This window comes from Corvus cornix, chromosome 7 (genome assembly GCF_000738735.6).
Source record: "Corvus cornix cornix isolate S_Up_H32 chromosome 7, ASM73873v5, whole genome shotgun sequence".
NCBI classification, from domain to species: Eukaryota; Metazoa; Chordata; class Aves; order Passeriformes; family Corvidae; genus Corvus; species Corvus cornix.
The window spans coordinates 24,421,761-24,434,099 of NC_046337.1; the positions used below are offsets into that span (position 1 = coordinate 24,421,761).

A 12,339-nucleotide genomic window follows, 5' to 3' on the forward strand; every position below is an offset into this window, starting at 1 on the left:
TCTGTAGCTATAAACACCTTTAAAATAGACACCAGTAGCTTAATTTCTCTGGGGAAAAAAAAAAATGATGCCCTCATCCATCGGAAAGCCTGTTTACTTTCTGCTGGGTTTAACTGAAATATTTATGAAATACCTCCGATTTGTGACAGGCTTCATATAAAGTATTTCAGGTAACGTCTTAAATCTGTTTTTGATAGTCAGAGGCAAAGACCTGTTGATAATTGTTCCTGGTCATTAGGGGAATTGCCCTCCTGCAGGTTGTGCCCCCGGGTTTCTTAAGCCTCAGAATAATCAGTGGAGATTAAAGGAATACGTTTCCCGTCTGGGAAGAGGAGGGGACGATGAATCGATAGCGCGGGTCCAGGTCTGCCTTGCAGGGGAAGGCGCACCTGCTGCCTCCGCGCCGAGGCCGAAGCGCCCGCTCCTGGTGTGCGGGTCCCGGGCGGGGCTGGCTGCGGACACTGCCGCGGCCCGGGAGGGGAGCCCCGCGGGCCGGGGCTGGCTGCGGACACTGCCGCGGCCCGGGAGGGGAGCCCCGCAGGCGGCAGGGCCGGGCTGAGCTGCCCGGGGCCGCCGGGCGGGTGCGGGCGCCCGGCGCAGCCCGCGCCGGCAGCCGCAGCTCCCAGGCGAACTGCGCTTCTGCCCCGTTCCCCTCATTCAACAAATCAGCATTGCAAATAGCCGGGTTCGCTGTAAACAAACGAACACCACCCTCCCCCCCACCCCCCGGCCCCTCGTGCTCTTCAAGGTAAGCAAAGAATCCGTGTCCTTTTTTTAGTCCAATTTTATTCTACAAATAATAAGTGTTGCACCTTTCATGAGCTATCCGAATAAAACAATAATCCCATAGGAATTACTTACACTAAGAAAAAAAAAAATCACATTTAAGGAAAAAATGCAACATTCGACCAAATGTTCAATACTATGTTGTTGCCAAAGGATGGATGTTTTTTCTAAAATCCCAGTGTGCATTACACCATAATATACAGGATTACAAACAAAATTACAGTACAGATTGATTCCAGTTGAACCAGCATTACATTTCAAACAGCACTTATTCTGGACTGCATTGTACATGCAATAGCTATTGTTCTAATTACGGATTAAATGGTTTGAATTTGTTTCAAGCTACCGTACTAATCGACTACAATAGGTATATAGCCCGACTTTAACAACCTGATTAGATTTCGGTTCAGATTTATAAGATGAGCATATGACAACCACGGATTGTGTGAACATGTATAAAATCATGCATTTATATCGCCTGGAAACATTAACATCTTCAAGTTATCTTTGAAAAAAAAAACAAAACAAAAAAAAGACCCAAAGCAAACGAAAAAACCCAACAAACCAAAAAATTGGAATGCCAAGGGGTTCAAAGACTAAAAAGAAACAGTGCAAATTGTATGTGATAGTCAAGCAGCTTTCGATTTAAAAAGGGTGTTGGCATTTGCTTATAATCTTTATATACAAGTTTGTGCAAGTAATGTGTTGAATTGATATGTTTTAATAGAAAATAAATCTATCGTTCTTATATCTTCTCAAGACCTAGGGGATCGGTTCTTATTGTACGGGGGAAAGGAAAAAGAAATAAAGAAAAAAGAAAAAAAAAAAAAAAGAAAAGAAAAAAGAGACTTGCACGGGAAAGAAATTGCCCGGATTGTGCATTTTTTTTTTCTTCTTCATCTATTTGAAAAGGAAAGAAGTGCTAAGGCAACATAACTTCTCTAAGCACTTTTCTGCTGGTTTAAATTAGTTAAATCATTTTGTATAAATTAGATATAATTCTACCTTTCCAATATGTATAAAAATTGATGAAGCTGCATGGTTTAAAATAGGAAATTCACGTTATAAAAAGTCATTAAAAATTCTGTACAAAATCACAACAAAATAATTCAGCATGGGAAAGGTAACAAGTAGTAAAATGTTGGTTGAAAAATATAGATTTCATATATATTTTGTAATTGGCCCATCGCTAGTTTAAAAATTGCATAGATCCTAATTATTGCTTGTGATTTTGTTATCCCGATCAGGTAATTGACGCGATCCCAATGCCCCTACCCCAATTTACAGCGTCGCTCCGAGGAGCGGAAGCAAAGACAGCGGGTGAGCGGGGGGGACGCGGCGGCCCCGAGGCGGCGGCGGGACCCGCCGGGCTGCCCCCTGTAAACAAGGCGGTGGCGGGCGGCGGGGCGCGGCTCCCCCGGCCCTCCCTGCGGCGCGGGGAGGCTCAGTCGTGGAAGATGGCGTTGAGCTGGGCGCTGAGGACGCGCTCGTGGTGCGGGTGGCCCTCATAGGGCGCCAGCCCGTCCACCGGGATCTCGCAGCGGGAGGCGGCGGGCGGGAAGATGGCGGCGTGGGCGGGCGCGGCGGCCAGCGCGGCGGCGGCGGCGGGGTAGTGCATGGAGAAGGCGTAGCTCTTGTCGAAGTCGGCGGCCGGCTCGTGCTTGAAGGAGAAGTTGCCGTTCACGCTGAGGGGCGGGCTGAGGGCCCGTCGAAGGCGGGGCTGGCGCCCTCCGCCAGCCCGCTCTCGAAGAAGGGCTCCAGCGCGGCGCCGTAGGCGTGCGGCGGCTTGAGGTGGAAGAGGTGGGAGCTGTCCATGGTGCCGTAGGGCGGGCTGGGCAAGCCCGGCGACTGGTAAGGGTAGGGATGAGCCGGGAAGGGCGCGCCCGCCGCCGCCGCCGCCGCCACGTGCGGCGGCACCTCCTGGCTCTGCTCGGGGAGGAAAGTCCGCGGGTTGAGCTGCAGGCAGCCGGCCACCAGGTTGGTGGTGGGCTGCGACAGGCCCTTGCAGAGGGTCTGCACGAAGGACACCAGGTCCGGGCTCTTGCCTGAGCGCAGGATCTCGGACAGCGCCCAGATGTAGTTCTTGGCCAGGCGCAGGGTCTCGATCTTGGAGAGCTTCTGCGTTTTGGAGTAGCAGGGCACCACCTTGCGCAGGTTGTCCAGGGCCGCGTTCAGCCCGTGCATGCGGTTGCGCTCCCGGGCATTGGCCTTCATGCGCCGCAGCTTGAACCGCTCCATCCGCGCCTTGGTCATCTTCTTCTTCTTGGGGCCCCGCCTCTTGGGCTTCTGGTCGTCGTCTTCCTCCTCCTCCTCTTCCTCCTCCTCTTCGTCCAAGTCGTCCTCTTCGTCCTCCTCCTCACCGTTCCGGAGCGAGTCCTCCTCGGCCTCGGCGTGCAGACCCTCTAGGTCCTCCTCCTTCTTGTCCACCTCGTGCTCCTCGTCCTGGGAGCTGAGGCACTCGTCCGTCCAGCTCGGGGGGCCCTGCTGCTGGGGCTCGCCCATCAGCCCGCTCTCACTGTACGACTTGGTCATGGTGAGCCTCTGCATCGCGGAGGAGACAGAAAAGAGACGCGTCAGCACCCGGAGCAGCGGCCGTGGCCCCGCACGGGCCCCCGCGGGGAGAAGTTACCCGCGCTTCGCTTCCCGGTCCCACCGCCCCCTCCCGAGGGAAGCCCTGGATTCCCCACCGTGCCAGGGCAAACTTTTAATTGTCTCTGTGTTTCTGCTTTGTAATTAAATTGACATACGTTCAAATGCCATTATGTAACTCGCCGATATTAACGGGGAATATAAGCAGATTATGTGTGCGGGAGGCAGCCCAGGCGGCACGACGCAAGTGGACCAAGCGTGGGTTGTTTTGTTTTGTTTTGTTTTGCTTCGAAAAAAATCCTCAAACATTTTTACCGAATAGGGGAAGGGGAAGGCGGACACACAGGGCACCTGCAGGACGGATGGCGCCTGTGACGCCTGTCCCCGCCGCTCTCCGCGGCTCCCCGTTGCCGCCTCCTTGCGTGGGGCTTGTGCCGCCCCAGCGGGCGCCGAGCACCTGCTCCCCCGGTCCCGCCTTCGTGCACAGGACTGTCGCTGGGTGCCCGCGGCGGGGCTGCGCGACCCCTGCCCGTGGTAACAGGTGCGGGATTGGCCCCAGCTTCCCGTCTCCGTCGTCCCCTCTGCTGCAAACGGGCATCGGTTCCCCCGCTTCCCGCGGGGACCTTTCGTGTGGGGTTGTGACCGCCCCCCGGTAGCGTCGGGTACACCGGGAAGAAACAATGCCGCCCGTCCGCCGAGGCGCTGGGACCTTGGCGATGGCGCTCCGCTGAGGAAAGGGAGCTGAAAGTTCGGAGGTGCATCGGTGGAAGGACGTTAACATATGTAACACGCGTCTGTATAAATGGACGCACATATACATATTTATATGTGCGTATGGACGCATATACACATTTACGCATATGTATGTGTGCGGATGGATGGATTACAGGTGTGCCCGCACACACCAGCGGGAACGACAGCAAGCGACAATAAAACCCGAAGCCGTTCCGGCAGAGGTAGATCCCGTCCGCCCCGACCTCCCAGGGTCCTCTCCCACCCCGGCAGCCGCCGCGAACCCTTTCCCCGCGGGGGCAAAACACGGTTTCCCGTTACCTCCGTTGCTCAGCCTCTCCTGCGCGGTGACGGTCTCATAACCCCGGCACAGCTCTCCGTGCGAGGGCGCCGCGCGTGTGTGTGGTGGTTTTTTTTTTCCCGAGGTTGCCCAGCGCCGGGCTCCCCCCGTTATATAGCGGGACGGAGGATGCGCGCCGGGGGGCCGGCACCGGGACCCGGGTACCGCGCGGGCGCCGCGCCCCGCGCGCCTGCGCCCCGCCCCGCGCCCCGCCCCGCCCGGTGGCACGCGCCATATGGCCGCCCACGTCAGGCGCGGCGGCGCCCCCCCACGTGACGCCCCTTATTTGTATGCGGCCGCGCGCCGCCCGCGGAGCCGCCACGCCCGCGCTGACCCGGCGGGCCGCGCCATCTGTCACCGCGCAGCGCCCCGGTACCGCGCCGCACCGCCGCCGCGGAGCGCCGGCCCGCGGAGCCGCATTGTTCCCATTGTTCTGGGGTGCGGCCGCAGAGGGTCCCTCCGAGCCCCCCATAGCATCTCCTAAAGGGCGCCTCTGACCCCCGGAGACTCCCTGTCCCAGTCCTTGTCGTTCTCTATCCGCCACAGATCCCCTCCCCTTTCCCCTGTTTTCTCCAGAGCTGGGGAATATGGACGTCCCGGGGCTGTTGTGACACCCCCCACCCCGGTCTGTCCTAACGCCTGGAGTAAACGCCGGTTCGCTTTTCCCGGGTTTTCGGTGGGAATACTGCCGGTTAAGGGGAAGTTTGGAAGAAAGACGCCGAGTGGTGGCTTTTGAGTCTTTAAACGCCTCGGCGGAGTTTGCAAACGGGGCCAAACCTTAGGGATGCGCTTTAAGGAGGGAGATGTCCCACTCGTATGATAGCTGTGCTACCGGCACGCGTTATCCGGATATTTATTCAATAAAAATAAAATTATTTTCCCCTCTTGAGGCTTTAAATGCGAAACAAATAATTCCGTCCTGAGGAGATGGATTTGGAAGATACTTTTCCAGGTCGGGTTATTTTTAAGATGCTTCTCTCCTGTTGGTGACCTACATAGCCTGGCAGGGCAGCAGGAGGGGACTCCGGGGATGTTCGCCTTCTCGGTAATCAAATACAGAGAGCAACCGACTGCATTTTGTTATTTCAAAGCTGGCCGGTTCTCTGTGGGAAGCGAAGGCCAGCAGTGCGGTGTGCGCCGCCAGGTCGGGCGAGTGGAGCTGGAGCAGGGCACCCTCGGGTCACCGGCGGCTGCGGCCCTTCCCTGGGGCACGGAGGGAAGGGAAGCGGCCGGCGCCGACCCACCTGCCCGTGGCGAGCCTTCTCTGGCCATAGAGGGGCCCCCGGGCCAGGATCCGGGAGCATGACCGTACACTGGGTCGGACCTCCCGCCGGACCGGCAGCCCCCTCGAGAGCGCGACCCCATTAACGGGAGCTGCTAGGGCTGCCGCGCTGCTGGCGCGGACGCGTTTTGGAAGCAGTGAGGTTCGAACAGGTTTGGAGGGCGCAGGAGGGAGATGGGTCCGGTCCAGCCCTGCCTCGGCTGCTGGAAAATGTTCCTTAGAATGGGACTATCTGGGAATGCACCCGGGAGTGTGGGGCGCTGAGAAACACCAGGCAAAAATACTGGGAGGAGGGAACTGGCAGAAAATTGAATTTCGGGGAGCGGTGAGAACTTTGGGGTGCTCGTGTGCTTCTGAGCGTGATCAACACAGTCATCTTCCCTGGGAGCAAAATAAAATCAACACGTTGTCGATTGGCAGATAAGTAGAGAGACAAATAAAGAGGCAGAGGGACTTGAACCCTCCGAGCCCGGCTCGTTCCGTCACATCGGCTCTGGGCGAGGGTACACGCGTGGCCGTGGAGCCGGGCCGACAGGTACCAGGCACTGCTCCGGGCCTCCCGTCGGGGCCGGGGACGAGCGCTGCGCTCCGGGGGCGCAGGGGCTCTCTGCCGCTCCGCCTTCATCCTTCCCGCTCTTCCCGCTGCTTCGGCACTGGTTTTCCTCCTGATTTCCCAGGCAGTCGGCTCTGCCTTCCCTTATCGGGCCGTCCCCTGGCTCAACGGCTCCAGTTTCCCACCTTCCCTGTTTCTCCTCTTCCCCCAGCCGCTTGATTTTATGGCTCCAAGCGTGTCTTTTTTTTCTCCCTGACCTACAGACTCCTCCTTCTCCATCTGGCTTCTAATTCGGCTTCTGTTTATTTTTCCTCCCGAATCCTTTGATTTCCTTTTCCCTTTGATTTTTTTATTTTTAATTTTTTTCCTTTTGTCTTTCATTTTCCCTTTCCCTTTCCCTTTCTTTTTCTTTTTTTTTTCTTTTCCTTTTCCTTTTCTTTTTCTTTTCGCCCTAGCTCCCTCCCTAGCTCCCTTCCCGCTCCCCCTCCCCTCCTCCCGCAGCGCGGCACGCGAACCGCACGCGTCCCAACAAAGCTCCGGCCGGCCCGGCCGCCCCCCGCTCCCGCCTCAGCTGCTGCCTCCCGGCCCTGGCAGGAGGCGGTCCCGGGGCCGCCTGGGGCCCGCTGAGGCGGCGGCGAGCGCGGCCCCTCCGCGGGTCGCCACTGGGGCTGAACCCTGTCCCAGCCAGGCGGGATGGGGTTTTGTTGCGGGGGAAGCAGCGCTGTGGAAACGCCTTACAGTTGTCCGGAGCTCGAAATCCGCTCCCGATGAAATCTCTTGGGTTTGCGGCATTATCTTAATTAAGATAATTGATTCATATTGCACCTGCGAGAGTGCGGGGAAAAGATGCCTCCCCAAATAGCTTGGAGCTATCGGAGAGAGGAAGCCGCGCTTATAATTGAGCGAGTGATTTACTGCCCGGGTAGCCCGGACTGTTCGGGCTCTCTCCTCTCGCTGTCAGGTTTCCCGTTCCCTCCCTCTCCAGGGAGGCACCCACACAAACCCTGAAGGTTATCCTGAATAAAAAAAGAGAAGGGAAAACGTCTCTCCCCGCTGCCCCTGTCCCTCCGTCCCACCCCACCGCATCCCACCGTGGGGCCGGAGCCACCGCCGGCGCGGGGATCGGGCTCGGGAAGGGCCGGCTTGGGTCTGCCCGCAGCTTTCCCCCGCTCGCCCATTCCAAACGCTGCGGTGAGAGGAGGGGACGGGAGGAGAGGGCAGCCCCATCGCCCGGATCACTCCGAGCTGCGACCAGCCTGCTGCGGCTGCCGTGGCTCGGGAATCACTGCGGGAGAACAACGCTTTGAAGTGCCGCTCCGGTATCGGTTCGGTGCGGAGCGAGACCGCATCTCACTTGGTAGCGTCTCTCTAGGATACAATGTACATCTGGGCTCGGAAATTGGTACGGCTGATTAAGGTGCCTTTTCTGCTCTTTCCCCCCTTAAAACTCAGTGTACTAATTTTTTTGAGCCTTTCCGCGCTAAATAAATGCTATTGTTATTTTAATTCTATAAATGTAAACTTCTATTTAGTTAATGGAAAATACATCACCACCAAGGTTTAATTATCATCTTTTTAAATTACTCTTTTAGTCAAGTGCACACAATTATGAAATCACAATAGATTTAAAATATAATTCAAATTGATTAAAAAAAAACAAATCAGAGAAGTACATACCATTAAAGCAAACGTCTAAATTGTATTGGTAGGCCGGCTACCACCTGAGCTACAGTTTAAATAGCGTCAGCAGTCTTTGCTATCGGTGTCAAACCACCTCTGTTATTAGGAAAAAGGATTCTTATCAGAGGGGATTTAGATGCTGTTGTAACTGCAAAATCTAATTATTTTTGATCCAGGCATTTACCCCCAGAGTCCCACCTTGTTTAAATAAAGTGTTTTCTTTCCTCTTGAACAAATGCATTTCCATTTGAATTAAATATTGATAATTTGACCTTTTAGTTCCTTTAACTAATCAAAAGGAAAAAAAAAAATCCAAATGTAGATCCTAGTGCCTTGCCCTAGTGGGTCTTTCCGCTTGAATAGACACTGAGATTAAATGAGTCAAACTTCCTCTTTCATTGCACTCTCTTTGCACTAATTGCTTATGCAAAAATGCAGATTTGTATTAATTAGTAACTCCACTGATTAGTTCGGTGGTATTTTCACGTAATAAATCATGCTGCAGACACGATTTTTGGCACGTCCCCAGTAGTGGCTCAGGATGCAATAAGTTTTCCATATTAAATAAAATCTTAGCCTAAATCTACCTTTTCGTTGCAGGTACACTGTGTACCACCTGCTGTATGCACCTGCTACGGGAAATTACCTTCTGTCCCTGGCAAGCCTCTTTCCTTGATAATGCACTCCTCTTCACAGGGTGTAGACTTTAAAATGGGACACATGAATCACAGAATCAAAGAAGGAGAGAAATATGATGGTTTTTTTAACCCTTTCAAATGAATAGTGCTCATTTTTAAGGGGATGAAAGATACATGTATCTATGTAAGATACATCAATGTCGATTTTTTTCTTTTCTTTCCTATGCCCAGCCACGTTACCTCCTTTTACAGCACCATTCACTGTGTGTCCAAATTATAAAACCCAAGCCCATTTTTATTTTGTACCTTTCTTTCTCTTTCCTTGAGCTGCAGAGGCTGAACTCCTACAAACATGACACTTGTTAACTGGAGTTCATATCTCGGTTGGATACAGAGGCCTCAGCAGCAACAAGACTCCACAGCATCTCTAATGATATCTACACAGTAGATATCCGCTTGCTTGTATCATGAAACCTCTATAAAAATGTCTCTAGATCACACACAGGCTGATGCACAGCCTCCAGCTTTCTACATGTGAAAAACCTTTCCCAATTCTTTCTAAAATCATCCTAGATATTACCTTTCTCCTGGTTCCCTCAGACTGAGTGGTCTATATTTCACAGTGCCCTCAAGCAAGGCAGCACAAGGCACTGGTATATCTACTACAACAAATAATGCCAACTGGTGCAATGCTTGTTAAAAAGAATATGAGGCTCCAAAGGAATATAAAGGATGATGACACTGGTGTAATTTCCTAACAGATGACACTTTCAAAGGCAGATCCTGACCAGTCTTTGTCTCTTTTCTGCTAAAACTCTCCCTCACACAAGCAGGACTGTTGCCACAAACACACTTACAGGATCTGGCCTTTGGCCTCAGTCTAAGCAGTGCAATGGGGTGGAAGAGCATCAAACACAGGTGCCAGCAGATTATCCAAAGCTTTGCTGAGATTAAAATCTTGTCTCAATATGAGTTATTGCATATTCTCTAAATAGAAATCTCCTTAGTGGTGGCTTTAAAAGGTCTGCTTTATTTTCCTTTAGAGAGAAAGTAGCAGTTGAACCCCAGGCTGTGCACAAAACAGTTTATGCATTTGTTCCCTATGGCAATCCAATCTGAACATTTTGCCAACATTTTGCAGCTCCTAGCAAAGCCATTGCTTCTGTTAGTGTTCCTTTATTGAAGAAAGTTAAAACCAAAATGCTCTTAAAGGGTTATACAAAAAAATGGCCCTGATTAATCTCAGAACACGGTTACTTGTTTAAGCAATATCCTGTGAACAAAACAAGAAAGGTTAAATCAATGATCCACAGGGATGGAAAAAGAGATTCAAATAATCATTAAATCTTATTATGTAATACGGCTTTGTTTTTACCTCTTGGAGTGAGTTCACACCTGGGTCTGTGCTTTAAGTCCTCAATAGTGAGCTGGGCATGATGAAGAATCATTCCCCATCACAGCACAGTGAAACCTCTACAGCTGTAGAACAGAACTAGTCAACTGAAACTCTTGCTAAGCATTTTAAGTGTATATGAAGATATTCTTAGTTATACACATCACCACATTTTAAGTAATTTCCTTCCTCTGCCATTCCTGTCACCACTCTTTTTACCCCCTGGACTGCCACTGTTAGTTCACAACGTTGTGCCAAATGCCTCAGTGTGTGTTATCACATGTAACTGCTTTCCAGAGATGCTCCTAGGACATTAACTATCCCAGCTATGCGTGTGATTATCCCCAGACTACACTGACATGATGTGGTCCTTCTCTGTGTCTTGAAGAGGAGTGTCGAGGAGGTGTCTAATCCTCAAAGGACAGGATAAGCACTAGATGGCACACTTTGTTTGCCCTCTTTCACTGCAAAGATTCACATAAAAGATGGTATCTTGTCATCCAAAAAAGCATTTTTGTTCTTATATCACTTCCTGCAGAGTGTAATTTCATTACCTTCCATCAGCTGGGGGCAATCTTAAAGTTCACCTAGAGGAGGTATGGACATATCAAGGCCCTGGGGTTTGATAGGTCCATATCATACCAAGCGCAACATAGACATAAATAGACTGCAGTCATGTTCCAAGGACTTTCAAAGGCAAGTGTCCATTAGGGTCAAAAATACATCTAAACACCAAAATATTTTATTGTAAGCTCTCATGCAAAATTAACTTTCTGTCATCTTTCAGCTGGGAAGATGCAAGCCTTGCTGAAGTGCTCAGTGTTGGAGAACTGATGGCCGTGACTCTAAGTAATTGTGGAAGAAGTGTGGACAAGCTTGAAAAAAGCAGTAAATGAGGAATAATCTACACACTGTAGCCTGTCAGGTGTCCTTTGGAGAAAGGCTGGCTGTAGTGGAGTTATGGCATGAGCAGCCAGTGATGCAACAGCTATGTTCTGGCTGGAGTAATTTTGCAGAGAGACATCCTTAATGCTGAGCTTTAGTCCAAAGCTCTAGGTCAGAGTACTTCTGAGGTGCTGGGACTGAAGTTGTGTGCCACAATGCACACACACTTTTCTCATGTACCAGGTAGACCTTTTCTATTTATTTGTGATGACTCTGTCCCAGGAAAACATTTCTCTTTGCTAGTCATCATGTGAGCCCAGAGAAAAGTATGTACTGAAAACTTGTAGTTCTCTCATCTGGCTTAGTCCTTCTGTCAGAGTTTTTTTCTCCATGCTGAACCTTTGCTTGGTTTATGTGGATTCCCAAGAGAGGAGGAACATGCTTGTAAATCACTGTTTTCTCAACAACTGAGCTCCAGTTACATGCCACTATGATAATATAAATATTTACTCATTTTGTCCCTCTTCACCCTTGCAAGTGGATAAGAGCATCTGGCCCTTTGTTGGTAGTCTATTGTCAGTTTGCTAGAGCATCCAGTTGTTTACGTTGACTTGAAAAAGGGCACATAAATAACCCTGCTCTCCACTGCTTTGCAGAGTGTGGTCACTGTTGAAAGGGGGTGTTAAGCCTATCCTTCCAACAGGAGAGGGGAATTCTCACCTGGCCACTCTTCAGGTGGCTTGCAGATCTGTATTTGACAATTTCGCAAAAGAAGCAGTGGAGAAGAGATCTATGGGTTTTGTATTTCTGTATATTTATCCTCAGAGTTCATGCTGTGGTATTTACAAAATCTTTTTGGCAACACAAATAACCTCAAAACCAACGACAAGACGATTTTATTGGAGAATAGATCTAGCATTTTTAAAACTGAATTTTAAAAAGCTCTGGTGGAAGAAGAAATAGAGAGTATAAAGTTAAGATGTATTTTTTAAAGATCTATTTCAAACTATCATCTGTAGTCCTTCTGTATCCATGCCATCTCCAGGTAGACTGATGCTCTGTAAAACTATCAATAAAGAGAATGACTACATATTCTTTCCAAAATTAATTTTAAAATTACTGTTGTCCAGGATTGAAAAGCAACTGTCAGCAGGTTGTTTGGTTTTGTTTGTTTTCTTTTAAACTAGGGGGTCAAGGTTCACAACAGCAAGAATCTCTACCCCTGATAGGTTTGTACTTCTAAAACGATTTGTTATTGAAAAGGATCAGCAATTTCAGTTGGTGTCAGGCACATACTCAATCTCAAGTGTAATTAATAGTCCATTTCTTCTACTATAGATGCACAAGTAGTTATAAGTTTCTTGGATCACCGTGATTTCAAATTTTCTGTTGAAAGTTTGGGGCAGGTCATTCAGTAGCTGCTCTGAACAAACACGTGTGGGAGCTGTGAACAGTAAGCAG

At 50.6% G+C, this 12,339-nt stretch overlaps 1 protein-coding gene and 1 long non-coding RNA gene across 3 annotated transcripts; one reads left to right on the plus strand and one right to left on the minus strand.

Annotated features, from left to right (window-relative positions):
* Positions 1–766: 766 nt before the first annotated feature.
* On the minus strand, positions 767–4,567 carry NEUROD1 (neuronal differentiation 1). Its single transcript, XM_039555536.1, is given in 3 exon segments — positions 767–2,487; positions 2,490–3,327; positions 4,429–4,567. Coding segments are annotated over 2 exon segments (1,086 nt in total). The 5' UTR covers positions 3,319–3,327; positions 4,429–4,567; the 3' UTR covers positions 767–2,230.
* Positions 4,568–4,831: 264 nt separating this feature from the next.
* LOC109951013 lies at positions 4,832–11,968 on the plus strand. Of its 2 annotated transcripts, none has more exons than XR_005602274.1 (2): positions 4,832–5,871; positions 10,781–11,968. It is a non-coding gene; the product is annotated as an uncharacterized LOC109951013 (long non-coding RNA). The 2 variants fall into 2 exon arrangements; XR_002273515.2 differs by lacking the exon at positions 4,832–5,871 and adding an exon at positions 6,669–7,684.
* The last annotated feature ends 371 nt before the right edge of the window (positions 11,969–12,339 follow it).